Source organism: Xenopus laevis, chromosome 2L (assembly GCF_017654675.1).
Source record: "Xenopus laevis strain J_2021 chromosome 2L, Xenopus_laevis_v10.1, whole genome shotgun sequence".
NCBI classification, from domain to species: Eukaryota; Metazoa; Chordata; class Amphibia; order Anura; family Pipidae; genus Xenopus; species Xenopus laevis.
The window spans coordinates 184,918,071-184,932,708 of NC_054373.1; the positions used below are offsets into that span (position 1 = coordinate 184,918,071).

The 14,638-nt window shown below is 42.0% G+C and overlaps 1 protein-coding gene across 2 annotated transcripts; it reads right to left on the reverse strand.

The window, feature by feature from the left end:
* Positions 1–1,366: 1,366 nt before the first annotated feature.
* On the reverse strand, positions 1,367–14,222 carry neu3.3.L (neuraminidase 3 (membrane sialidase) gene 3 L homeolog). Of its 2 annotated transcripts, none has more exons than XM_018247886.2 (3): positions 14,118–14,222; positions 3,818–4,036; positions 1,367–2,478 (listed from the first exon to the last, which is right to left on the reverse strand). In XM_018247886.2, the coding sequence occupies exons 2-3, from the start codon at positions 4,016–4,018 to the stop codon at positions 1,522–1,524; spliced, it is 1,158 nt and encodes a 385-aa protein (XP_018103375.1). In that variant the 5' UTR covers positions 4,019–4,036; positions 14,118–14,222; the 3' UTR covers positions 1,367–1,521. The 2 variants fall into 2 exon arrangements, with proteins under 2 accessions (XP_018103375.1, XP_018103373.1); XM_018247884.2 differs by lacking the exon at positions 14,118–14,222 and adding an exon at positions 7,374–7,471.
* Positions 14,223–14,638: the final 416 nt, after the last annotated feature.

Sequence of the window (14,638 nt, forward strand, 5' to 3'; positions counted from 1 at the left end):
ATCTCCATAACTTCAATCTACTAAAAATACATAAACACTTGAATTAAACTCAACAGAATTGTTTTTGCTTCCAATAAGGATTAATTATATGTTAGTTGGGATCAAGTACAAGCGACTGTTTTATTATTACACAGAAAAAGGAAATCATTTTTAAAGATTTGGATTATTTGGATAAAATGTAGTCTATGGGAAATTACCTTCTTGTAATTCAGAGCTTTCTGGACAATACCTTTCTGGATAATGGATCCCATACCTGTAAGGATAATTTAAGAACATTTTACAATGGGTCCAACAATGCCGGGGGGCCCTGAGGGGGGCGGACCCTGGCCCAATTGCACCCCCTGCTCCCCCTGACGTAGTTACGCCACTGGTCCCTAACCTGTATAACTCAGCCTGCAGCCTTGTGCCTTTATATGGTCACAGAACATCCCCTCAGTGACTTCTAATATCCTTATCATTTACAGTAGGGGGTACATTATCCCTTATAATACATGAGTGATACTCGTTCCCTGTATAACTCAGCCTGCAGCCTTGTGTCTTTATATGGTCACAGAACAACCCCTCAGTGACTTCTAATATCCTTATCATTTACAGTAGGGGGTACATTATCCCTTATAATACATGAGTGATACTCGTTCCCTGTATAACTCAGCCTGCAGCCTTGTGTCTTTATATGGTCACAGAACAACCCCTCAGTGACTTCTAATATCCTTATCATTTACAGTAGGGGGTACATTATCCCTTATAATACATGAGTGATACTCGTTCCCTGTATAACTCAGCCTGCAGCCTTGTGTCTTTATATGGTCACAGAACAACCCCTCAGTGACTTCTAATATCCTTATCATTTACAGTAGGGGGTACATTATCCCTTATAATACATGAGTGATACTCAGAGTTCCCTGTATAACTCAGCCTGCAGCCTTGTGCCTTTATATGGTCACAGAACAACCCCTCAGTGACTTCTAATATCCTTATCATTTACATTAGGGGGTACATTATCCCTTATAATACATAAGTGATACTCAGAGTTCCCTGTATAACTCAGCCTGCAGCCTTGTGCCTTTATATGGTCACAGAACAACCCCTCAGTGACTTCTAATATCCTTATCATTTACAGTAGGGGGTACATTATCGCTTATAATACATGAGTGATACTCAGAGTTCCCTGTATAACTCAGCCTGCAGCCTTGTGCCTTTATATGGTCACAGAACAACCCCTCAGTGACTTCTAATATCCTTATCATTTACAGTAGGGGGTACATTATCCCTTATAATACATGAGTGATACCATAGTTGCTCCTATATGACACAATAGGAATTCCTCTGGATAAAAGACAATTCACAAGGAGATGTTTTGTGTATAGAGGTGAATCCAGAATGCATTTAATCCATACAGAGATCTCTGCACCACAGAACAGTACAGGTAAATACTCGCACAGTGTAGATCTGAGAAGGGCAATTAGAAATCCAGAATGAGTTTTCCATGCAAGTCGAATAGTGAGAATGAAATCCAGTAATTTACTTCATGAGTCTGGCAAACAAGCTTTTCTTTTTCTTGATATTTTCCAGCACATCTTCTAAAGTGAACAGGCAGAAGTTGATTTCCTCGTAGGGAGTTTTCTCGCCGCTCTCAAACAAGACAGCGAAGGTATTGGCATCTTGGCAGTCGGCGAGATCAGAGTAAGCGCTCGGGCCTTCAGAAATAATCCAGGGTTTGGACCATGAGGCTGAAACCATTGGGGTTTTGTTCAGGTATATGCCAAGGCCTCTCCGTTCTTTCTTTGATGGATGTGAGAAGAGCACCCAGTGGGTTCTCTCCTGTCCTGGCACCTCTCCCCCGAGAAAACTCACGACGCTTCCTGAACATCCATCGTTCGTCTCTATGAGTTTCCGACTCTTTTCAACAAATTTAAATTCCCCGTCGACATTAAGAATTAGCGCTTCTATCCTTTTCTTGCCTGTGGCTCGGGCGTTACAATAAAGCATCTTGTTGCCGTCGTTGCTGGTTATTTCGGCCAACTCACATTCGCCACTCTCACACTGGCCGATACGCTCAGATACGCGCCACCTGTTGCCCTGGTCTTCACTGTAGAGGTAAAATGAATGGGCCGATGTACGCCACCAATGTATAAACCAGAACTTGGCCACATATACATAGGCAGGAATAATGAGTTTCCCGGACTCCGTCTGGATCCCATGTCCCGGCGCCACAAAAACAGTGGCCAGATTTCTGATTCCGCTTGTGACATCTGTGATATCTGTCAAAGAGCTCCATGTTTTCCCATAATCCTTGCTTGTGACATAGCACAGCTTGGAGGAATTCCCCCACTTTCTCATGTGCTGCTCTGTAACCCCTTCTGGGATGCAGTTAAAGAACAAGAATAACACTTTGTTTTTGTCTTCATACACCGGGCAGGGGTTCACGGTGCGATGATGCTTCATGGCCGCCTCATGTAAGATTTGTACACCTTCCCACTGAAAATGGAAAGCAAATGTAGGTTTTACTATAGCAGCAAAAAGCAAAATAAATGAAGCAAGAAGGGGTAGGACCCTGAGAAACCAAGGGAGGAAAATTGGTTGGTGAGAGCAGGGAAAAGATCAAAGATTTAATTATTTTCTGCCTTTTTACACAACTGAGGCACCGGCTAATAAAGGCTTCCTTTTTAATAAACCCAGTTCTAATAAAATAAGTTATGATAGATAGGTGACTCCATTCAAAAAAGAACATATAAAAGTAAACAAAGGTCCCGGACTGCATTGGTATTCACCCCAGGGTACTAAATTAGCTCTGCTCTGGGATTGCTTACTTAATTTTTTAGGATTCTTAAGGTCTGGTATAGTGCCAAGAGGCTGGCAATTTGCTAATGTGGATCCCATTCTCAGCCTGAAAACTATAGGCCGGTTAGTCTGAAATCAGTGGTAGGGAAGCTTTTGGAGGGGATTGTAATGGATACAATACTGGAATATATTGCAAGTCTCAATACTGTGAGTTTGTGCATAGTTTTATGCATAGTATATATTTAAAGACCTGGTTGGGTCTGTTTTCTCTGCAGAAACGGCACTTTGAAGCAGTGTAGAGGGTTCTTTATGGTGAGAGCAGTGAGGTTGGGGAAGGTCCAGTTGGAATGTCAGATTCTATTAATACCTTTAAGAGGGGCTTGGGTGACTTTGTGAGTAAGCATAATATCCAAAGCTATAGTGATTTCTAGATCACTCAAAGTAGTTGAGAAATAGTATCCCTTTCCTAAGTTAAAGTATGCCCTTATCAGTACAGGAACTGGCCAGAGGTCTTAGGTAGACAGGTGGAACCAGACTGGAACCTTAGGTTAAGTAGGGTCTAGTAAGTGGTAGGATATAGTCATAGGTCACTCTAGGAGTGACAGCTAGAAGTAGGGCTACCTAGCTGAGCAGCCTGAGGCTCCACCAAGGAGAATTAGAAGGATTAGAATCCTGGGTGAAATGCTGCCCAGAGAAGGGACAAAGTACAGGTTTATGATTAAAGTGGCTCACTTAGGTTCTAATTGAGGAGAATCCTAGAAGCTGGGGGTGACACTTTTGTAGTTGTTGTTGTAGTTGGCCCCTGATAGATAAAGAACTGATTGCCTGAATCTATAATTGTATATGCCTAGCAATCGTATCCTAGTTCTCTGAAAGACTCCTATGTGATTCCAGTTAATAAAGTCTTGTTAAGTTCAAGAAACACTGGTGCCCATTTATTGAATTAAACGGGAGCAGTATAGTTCAGCAACACCCTGCCTCCAGCATACGCGAAGGCCCCCCACCTGCAGATTAGGAGTCAAATGCATAATCATACCTTGACATATCCAGTCTTGTAGACCCCTCTCTTCATGGCCAGGTATTCAGCGCTGACATCATTTGCGTCCTTGCGTTTCTCTGCGAAGGCCAGAAACATGTTTATCTCCTCTTTTATGTAGATAAGCGAAGGAATTCTGTACACCGACCCATTGGGCTCCGCCTTAAACAGCGGCGTCCGCTCCGGCATTGGCGGTTTCATGGCTCGGCTTGGAGGTAGCTGGGAATGTAACGTACAGTGTTAAACATGGGACCAGTATGGGTTCCTTATTAATATTGTACTGTATGGTTTTGTACAAAGGGAAGTGTTTGTTTATTTGAGCTTTTGCCCTACCTAAAGGGGAAGTATCGGCACTCGGATTTTTTTCCAAAAATGTTCTATAAACAAAGGTACCAGTGTTATATGGCCTGTTGCTGCTCAACTTTAAAGGGTGGTTCAACTTTAAGTTAACTTTTGGTATGTTATAGAATGGCTAATTCTAAGCAACTTTCAATTGGCCTTACATTATTAATTTTTATTATTTGCTTTTTTTCTGACTCTTTCCAACTTTCAAACGGGGGTCACTGACCCCATCTAAAAAAACAAATGCTCAGTGCATGGTTATTAGGGTAATGTGAGCCAACCAGATGGCTGGAATTACAAACCGGAGAGCTGCTGAATAAAAAGATAAATAAGTCAAAACCCACAACTAATACAAAATAAAATACAAACTGCAAATTGTCTCAGAATATCACTCTCTACATCATACTAACAGTTAATTTAAAGGTGCATCAGTTAATAGTGCTGCTCCAGCAGAATTCTGCACTGAAATCCGTATTTCAAAAGAGCAAATTATTTTATATTAAATTTTGAAATCTGACATGGGGCTAGACATATTGTCAGTTTCCCAGCTGTCCCCAGTCATGTGTCCTGTGCTCTGATAAACTTCAGTCACTCTTTACTGCTGTACTGCAAGTTGGACTGATATCACCCCCTTCCCTTCCCCCCAGCAGCCCATCAGCAGAACAATGGGAAGGTAACCAGATAACAGCTGCCTGGTAGATCTAAGAACAACACTCTATAGTAAAATATCCAGGTCCCACTGAGACACATTCAGTTACATTGAGTAGGAGAAACAACAGCCTGTCAGAAAGCAGTTCCATCCTAAAGTGCTGGCTATTTCTTAAATCACATGACCAGGCAAAATGACCTGAGATGCACCTACACACCAATATTACAACTAAATACACTTGCTGGTTCAGGAATGACATTTTATATTGTACAGTGAATTATTTGCAGTGTAAACTACAAATTATTAGAAATAAAAACGACACCATAAAAATCATGACGGAATCCCTTTAAAGGAGACATAAAGGATAAATGAAAAAAAACTAAGTTTGTAGGCAATTATAAGTAATATATGGTGTTGCTTTTACATGGTGCTAAAAATTTATATTATCTTTAAACATAGCCCCTTTATTGGAGCTCCTTATGGATGTTCTCTCTTCCCTGTGTAATGAGGGGCGGGCGTGTAAATGAAGGGAGGGATTATTAGGGGTTTTTGCAGAAATATTTAATAAATCAGCCTGAAACACTACTTTTTTAAGCACAATTCTTCTATATCGAAATGAGTATAATGCACTGGTACATTCTTATCTTTTACACAAAATGTCTCCGCTAAGTTAACTTTTTATTTTTATAGTTTTTGAATGATTTGCCTTTTTTTTCTGACTCTTTCCAGCTTTCAAATGGGGGGTCCCTGACCCCATCTAAAAAAACAAATGCTCTGTAAGGCTACACATTTATTGTTATTGCTACTATTTATTACTCATCTTTCCATTCAGGCCTCTCCTATTTATATTCCAGTCTCTAATTCAAATCAGTGCATGGTTGCTAGGGGAATTTGGACCCTAGCAACCAGACTGCTGAAATTACAAACTGGAGAGCTGCTGAATAAAAAGCTAAATTAGTCAAAAACCACAAATAATAAAAAATGAAAACCAATTGCAAAATGTCTCAGAATATCCCTCTATACATCATACTAACAGTTAATTTAAAGGTGACCAACCCCTTTTATATGAAATACACTCAGTGCAGCCCTTCTCACTGGATCTGCTAACGTTACTATACAAAATACTACCAATAATCACACTTACTATACACAATATCATGCCGGGATTTTACTGGATGAAATCATAAGCCTGCGGATATTGATATTGGGTCTAAGATTAATATATATTCCCTGGCACTGGGTCAGTGTTTATATTGGGCCCATGAGAAGAACATAAAGATGAACATGGAGTGGAAAGAGTTCTGTGGCCATTTATGGACTAGTGAGAGAGGAATGGGCCGTGTTCATGTCTCTGTGGGTCCCGGAAAATCTCCTGACACAATCGACCCCTTTATTATCCCCCCCCGTCATTGAGCAGCAGCATCGCTGTGATTATTCAGCACATTGAATCCTCCCTATTGTCCCCATTACACTCACATCCCTATTGTAATGGAGTGTTTGCTCTTGGGGAGAGTTACATGTCTCTATAGTGTCTCACACTACAATATGTGGCTGATGTGACATAAGCACAGCAAATAATATGGAATAAACTGCATTTACCTCTGAAGGGCCTGTAATAAAGGGGTGGTTCACCTTTAAGTTAACCTTTAGTATATTATAGACTAGCCAATTCTAAGCTACCTTTCAGTTGGTCTTCATTTTTTCTTTTTATAGTTTTTGAATTATTTGTCTTCTTCTTGTGACTCTTTTCAGCTTTCAAATGGGGGTCACTGACCCCATATTGAAGACATATTCTCTGTAAGGCCAGGGTTGGACTGGGCCAGGAAAAAACCCGGTGGGCCCCGCCAGTCCAGACCCGCGCAATCACTGTTTCCAGACCCTCAAGGGGGGTAGTGGGTAATGCTAAAGCAGGGTCGGGGCTCGGGGGGCCATGAGACATCAGCCCCAGTGGGCCCTGGGCCCTCCAGTCCAATCCTGTGTAAGGCTATTGTTATTGCTTCAATTTATTCCTCATCTTTCTATTCAGGCCTCTCCTATCCATATTCCAGTCTCTTATTCAAATCAATGCCTGGTTGCTAGGGGAATTTGGACCCTAGCAACCAGATGGCTGAAATTGCAAACTGGAGAGCTGCTGAATAAATAACTAAATAACTGAAAAACCACAAATAATAAAACATCAAAACCAATTGCAAAATGTCTCAGAATATCCCTCTCTACATCATACTAACAGTTAATTTAAAGGTGAACAACCCCTTTAACGCCTGTTAACCAGCTGGCTACTAGTAATACTTCTAGTTTCAGCAGTCAGAAGCAGCAGTGCAGAGAATATAAACTGGGTGAGAATAAAGAATGGAGGGTAGAACTGTTGGTTACACCCTATGTAAATATGGGGGGGAAGAGGCAACATATAAAGCCAAATAACTCACATCACCCCAATGTCATTCTGTACAGGATAAAAGTTCAGTCGAGTCTGTGCCCATAGAATCCCCCCAGTAATGAGATCCTCCCCTGCCCCCAGACAGACACACGGACTCCCCCATGTGAATCCCAGTGGTACAGACTTACATAGTGAGCGAGGGCTGGAGGGCTCCCCTGTAATTCACTGGCTGCTGCCCTGGGATCAGAACTGACAGTTGTTTTCCTCAGCTGTTTATATAGGAACCGCCCAAAACTCCTCCTGAATTTCTATTGGTTAGTGAAGCTGCCTGTGTCCAGCCTGCCACTGAATTCCTATTGAGTTTCATCAGCCTCTGACGGCCACTCACACCCCACAGCTGCTTTATAGGACCGGGCCCCGCTATGTACAGAGGGGCCCCAGCAGCCTGAACTTTATTCTATAATAACATTATAGTGTTGAAATAAATGATTCCAGCTGGGCAGCCCATGTTCAGAGAAGGGGAATGCAGGAAGGCCCTTTATATCTAGAGCAGGGGGTCCCCAACTGGCGGGTCGCAGACAGTCTTGAACTGAGCCGCCGAGCCTAGCGACCAATTAATGCCACGCGCCCGAATTCGAATTCAAAGTTAAAAAATTTGCATTTTCCAGCTATTTTTTGTGTACTTCGACTAGGGAATAGTCCAAATTCGATTCGAATTCGAAAAAATTTGAATATCTAAATTTATATTGAATCGAATATGATATTACTTTGTTTGGAACGATTTAAATTTTGAACAAATATGGCCCATTCACCGGCAGAAAAAACTTCGAATTTTTAAATCTATTTTGGTTGGTCTTTTTTATTCGAGTTTGGAAGTTATGGCAGTTCAAAAAAAAAACTCCCATTAATTCGAAATTCGACCCTTGATTAATCTGCTCCTTAGAGGCGCCTTTATCAAAGGTCAAATTTTGAGTTTTTAAAAATTCCCAAAAACTCTCGTGAACTTGAAAATCGACCAATCGAAGTTTATTTAAAAAATCAAATTTCCAAAACTCGGGGTGAATAGGATCGACCAAAAAACTTGAATCAAATTCGATTTGAGTTTTAAAAACTCGATTCAAGTTTTTTTTCTCCGACAAAAACTCGACTGTCAGGAAGGCTGCAAACAACTCCGAATTGATCCCAGAACGTCTCCCATTGACTAAAACAGCAATTCGGCAGGTTTTTGGTGGCGAATATTTGAATTCGAGTTCTAAAAAGGGTGGTTCACCTTTTAGTGTTTTATAGAATGTCCAATTCCTATCAACAGGTCCTCATGGTTTATATGTTATACTTTTTGTGTTATTTGTTTTTTTTCTTCTCAGCTTTTAAATGGGGGTCACTGACCCCATCTAAAAAACAAATTCTCTGTAAGGCTACAAATGTATTGTTATTGCTACTTTTTATTACTTATCTTTCTATTCAGGCCTCTCCTATTCATATTCCAGTCTCTTATTCAAATCAGTGCATGGTTGCTAGGGGAAATTGGACCCTAGCAACCAGATGGCTGAAACTGCAAACTGGAGAGCTGCTGAATAAAAAGCTAAATAACTCAAAAACCACAAATAATAAAAAATAAAAACCAATTGCAAATTGTCTACATTATACTAAGGCACCCAAATCTCAACTTGCCTTGGCCATTGAAATCTATTGAATTGCCGGCCAAGTGTTCAGAAGCAGTTAGTGGCCAACAGTCAGGGCTGGGGTAGAACAGGGTGGTGGTCACTGTATCAGGAGGTAACTACAGAGGGAGCAGACCCTGCGGCTGCAGGAGGTATAGGGGCCCCACGAGGCCAGAATTCTTGTACAATTTTTTATACAGAGATCAACCTCTGGACATTTTGGGGCCTGAAAAAGACTTTGCTGTGGGGCCCAGTAATCTCTGATTATGCCATTGACTTGTATCCGAGACTGGCTGCTCATCTGAAGGGATTGGCCATCGGACAAACTGGGGCCCATTGAATTGCTTTGCGGCTGAAGTTGGGCGAGAGGATAAATGGGGTTGGGCAGAGACAGGGGGGTACAGGAGGCTGCGGATCAGTTCAGGGGTGATCAGAAAGGGAAGACACCTGAGCAAACCCACTTACCTCCCAACATTTTGGAAATAGAAAGAGGGACAAAAAGATTTGGCTCGGAGCCCAGCTAAATTTTTGGCCACTCCCATTTTTGTGGCCACACCCCTAATTACCATGTTCATTTTACAATATGTGGCAGGTTATGAAAGTCTGAAGGCATTTCTTTGGTTTTTATGTGTTCACAAATATATAAAATGTAATCAGACTGGGACATAGGCAGCGCTGCTTATCTTAAATTGTTACAATTGCTTCTTTGCTTATCTTAAATTGTTACACTTGCTTCTTTGCTTATCTTAAATTGTTACACTTGCTTCTTTGCTTATCTTAAATTGTTACACTTGCTTCTTTGCTCATCTTAAATTGTTACACTTGCTTCTTTGCTTATCTTAAATTGTTACACTTGCTTCTTTGCTCATCTTAAATTGTTACACTTGCTTCTTTGCTTATCTTAAATTGTTACACTTGCTTCTTTGCTTATCTTAAATTGTTACACTTGCTTCTTTGCTCATCTTAAATTGTTACACTTGCTTCTTTGCTCATCTTAAATTGTTACACTTGCTTCTTTGCTCATCTTAAATTGTTACACTTGCTTCTTTGCTTATCTTAAATTGTTACAAATGTATCTAAGTGCACCTGGTACATATTATGGGCTCCGGGCCAAAAACCAATTAAGTTTTAGACACTTTGTATGTTTTTCTGGCTGTCCAGCGCAAGAGATCAAAGAGAACGTCGGGACATTTTAGTAACAATCCGGGACTTCGGGTCGAGCTGTCAAAATCGGGACTGTCCTGCAGAAAACAGGACAGTTGGGAGATATGCAAACACAGTGTTCATGTCACGTCAATCCATTGTCATTTTCTTCTCACCCAATTCACAGGAGAAGGAAACGACATTTTGGGCTCAGTGTTATTTTTGAAGTCGGGGAGGGGGTTCACAAAACTCTACTCGGGCCCCGTTTATTCAGCTCTGACTACAGTTTCATTGCAGATGCTGCTCCGTGTTGCTTTATCTACACACTCACATATGAGCAGCAGAGCTTGAACAAAGACCCACGCAGTTCCCCTAACGCTTGATTCCCCAATACATAAACTTTATTAATTAGTGACATCATCATGATGACAACAAATCTGCACTACTTGTGTCTCTGGCACAATAACCTGCGCTGCTCTGCAGGGCTGCCATTAGGGGGGCGCAAGGGGGCGGAGCCTGAAGAGGGTCCCGGCTGTGCTGCACTTTTTGAAATAGCCAGGCCCCCCCTTGACTGCGCCAAAGTCACGCCGCCTCTCCTGAAGTCCCGAAAAGCCAAAGTCCCGAAGCCGTAAAACGACCCAAAGGAAGTCCCGAAGCAGCGAAAAGACCCGAAGTTACAAAAACAGTCGAAATCGAAGTCCTGAAGCCACGAGTTCAATTCTACTGACACCAATGTGGGTTTTTTTTATTTTTTATTTTAAACCCCTGGCCACCAATGTATTATTTTAGTATTCTATAGGCCCTGCCACTAATGGTTTTTTTTTTTTAATTCTCTGGGGCCCCAATTTTTTTTAACTTGTAAGGGGGGGGGGCCCTGTGATTTTTTTTTTTTAAAAAAAAACTTATGGGGAGCCCTGGAGCCAAAGTTTTTTTTTAGACTTATAAGGGGGCCCTGACCATCAACAGCTTTTTATAACTTTATATCTTTCTATAACTAGCGCTGATGGCCGTGTGGTCTCTTAACTGTGGTGTGGAGTGGGCGGGATCTGTGGGGGGCTTGGGTTCTGGGGGGCCCAAAGATTTCTAATGCCGGCCCTGCTGCTCTGTATATTGAGGGGCTGAAAAGAGTTAAATGCAAAAACCCAGGGAAAAGCCAAATGATGTGAATTCCTTGTCCCGTGTGTGGGATCTGCAGAAGGAATTCCCTATAAAGTAAACCTCATTCCTCAGATACGGAGCCAGTCTCCTGCTGATATGGAAAGTGCTGGGCTCAGGAATTTGGCAGGAGCAGTCACACCGGCTGGAACGCTCTGTATTGGGGGGCAGCCAAAATAAACACTGGGTGCAACTGATGCCACTTACTCCTCCAGCAGCCTCAGCACAGACCACCGTTTATTTTATATGCCCGAAATGCGTAAGTCGAAGCTGTCACCCTAATGTTGCAATAAACGTCTTCAAATTTATCTGGACTGCCGTTTGCTCATTGGATCTACTGTTTATTTTATACGCCTTATACTCTGGGGACCCACATTAAACGGGTGGTTCACCTTTAAGGGTAAGGGCACACGCTAAGATTCGGGGAGATTTAGTCGCACGGCGAGAAATCACATCTTCTTCAGGCAAATAATTTTACCGAAAAGCCTTCCCGCCGGCTAGAATCGAAATCACCGGCGGGATGGAACTGAGAGCTTGGTTTTACGAAGTTGCCTGAAGCTGCCTCAGGAGGAAACGTCTGATCCGACTAACTTTTCAGTTGTTCTTTAATTATAGTTTTTTTTTAATTATTTGCGTTTTTTCTTCTGACTCTTTTAAAACCCATCTAAAAAACAAATGCTCTGTAAGGCTACACATTGATTTTTATTTGTTATTTTGTTGTTTTTATTCCTCATCTTTCTATTCAGTCCTCTCTTGGGTTGCCTCCTTTTCTGGAAAAAAATACCGCCCTTCCTATATATTTATCTTTATTCCCTATTAATAACATTGGGATCACTGACCTTCCTATATATTTATCTTTATTCCCTATTAATAACATTGGGATCACTGACCTTCCTATATATTTATCTTTATTCCCCTATTAATAACATTGGGATCACTGACCTTCCTATATATTTATCTTTATTCCCTATTAATAACATTGGGATCACTGACCTTCCTATATATTTATCTTTATTCCCTATTAATAACATTGGGGATCACTGACCTTCCTATATATTTATCTTTATTCCCTATTAATAACATTGGGATCACTGACCTTCCTATATATTTATCTTTATTCCCTATTAATAACATTGGGATCACTGACCTTCCTAAATATTTATCTTTATTCCCTATTAATAACATTGGGATCACTGACCTTCCTATATATTTATCTTTATTCCCTATTAATAACATTGGGATCACTGACCTTCCTATATATTTATCTTTATTCCCTATTAATAACATTGGGATCAGCCATCATTTTTACCTGGCAGGCCGGTAAAATACTGGCCAGGTGGCAACCCTAGGCCTCTCCTATTCATATTCCAGTCTCTTATTCAAATCAGTGCATGGTTGCTAGGGGAATCTGGACCCTAGCAACCAGATTTCTGAAATTACAAACTGGAGAGCTGCTGAATAAAAAGCTAAATAAGTCAAACACCACAAATAATAAAAAATGAAAACCAATTGCAAATGATCTCAGAATATCCCTCTGTACATCATACTAACAGTTAACTCAAAGGTGAACAACAACTAGAAGCAGGTGAATGAGCTTTGTGACCCATAAACTTGCTTAAAACAAGTAATGCACCTGGTTGTGGCTCCCTTGGGTTATTTCTCTATTGGAGGCTAAAGCTTCATGTATCAAAGGGATCCTGGGCCTTCACTATAAACAGTAATTCGGACACAACACGCACAATCCAGATACAACACAATTGCACCCAATTCAATGCCGTACAAAGTATGTGAAATTACACCCAAAATGACGCTTTAGTCAGGGTAAGTGAATGTCCCTGTACAAGTCTGGTAGACAGTGACACCTACTGGACAGAAGTATCAACACCACCAATTCCCCCTCAGTACAAAACCCAAAGATGAAATCCTCCCTGTATTTACTGTATATAAGTAGTGACAATACAATAATAAGAACACCCTGAGGCGGGTAACGGCTGGTATACAGGGTCCAATAATATAAATCAAATATCAAGTCTTCAGAGGGAGCCCCATCCTGATCCCCAGAGGCTGAACCCGAGGCAGAGAGGTGATTTATCTGCTGCTACTGCTGCCTGGGAGGCAAATGAATTCGTAGAGCCCAGCAGTGATTGTTACTTCTCTCCACCATTGGACTGGGCCACTGAGACATTGGGAAAAAACATGGTGGACTCTGGTCTTCATGGGCCCCACCAACCCAGTTCCACTCCACATGGGGGGCTCCCTCCTGCCGTGAGTTGAGATATAACCTATGTGATGCGGCACAGCATGGGGGGGTGGAGATGGAGGGCAGATGTCGGGAGAGGGGGGCCTTGATGTTGCAAGAGGGTCCTGGTGTTGGAAGCCTATTGAGTAGGGAAGAGGTGGTGTAACAAGGAAGCGTGGAGCAGATTCTTCTGACGGGGCCCAGGGCGCTCTCTTGTTTTGCTGCTGCTTTTAGCTGGATTTTCTAGGTGTGTCCAGCAGGTATAGGGGCCCCCATGAAGCCCTAGCCCATAGCAGCTCCAGGTGCAACCTCAGAGATGGAGGAGGTGCTCCTACAGTAGATTCAAGCTAGGATGGCACAAGAGGCCACAGATTGGTTGCAAAACCTTCTATGCAAAGAACAGGGACTGTAAGTGTCCTTTTTACAGTGGAATCAGCTACACAACCCAAATGTCACGTTAGGACAAATTGTGCCCATTCTTCATTGTCCTAGCGACCCCCCCTGAAACACCATCGAGTCTTCTCTAGGATAAGAATCTCTGGTTCATTCAGGAAATAACAAGCAACATAATTGGTCAGTGGGAACCTTGCCATCAACGGAGCATTAAATGGTGGGACCCTCCCCCCTTACTCACACGTCTCCTACTCAACTGATACGGATCCCTGTAACTTGTACCACAATGAGTGATCAGAGATCTGCCTGGGATAAAATGCAAGAAATCCCATCATGCTCACCTGCACTTCCACCTGTAGATCCAGAAGAACTTCCCTGGTTTAGTGGATCACTCACAGTGACAGTTGGAGTGAGGGGGTTGGGCTGCACCATTCGGATCCTTTCTTATATCACCCTTGTACCCCCAGTGTTCCATCTCCTCCCATCAACCCACATTTTATACCAGAGAAGGGTTCCCAAATATTGAATTCATGTGACAAGTACCAGGATATTTGGGCAGATATATTAACCCAGGAGCCAAAATGCACCGGTTACCCATAGCAACCAAATAGATCTTTTTTTTTCTACTTTTCTAGTCTGATCCAAACTAATTGTTAATTTCTGCAGAGGCACCTTGTTCCCCACCCAAAATCATATTCCCCCCCCCCATCACTTCTCTCTCTACTCTCCTATCTGTGAGACCAGCCCTGTGTAGCCCTCCTCTATTGCTTAACTGTGTGTCTATTCAGCCAATGAGGTGCTGTCTCTCTGCACTGTCAGTTCTGACAACAACAAGCTGGATAGTGCAGTTACAATCAGTTGT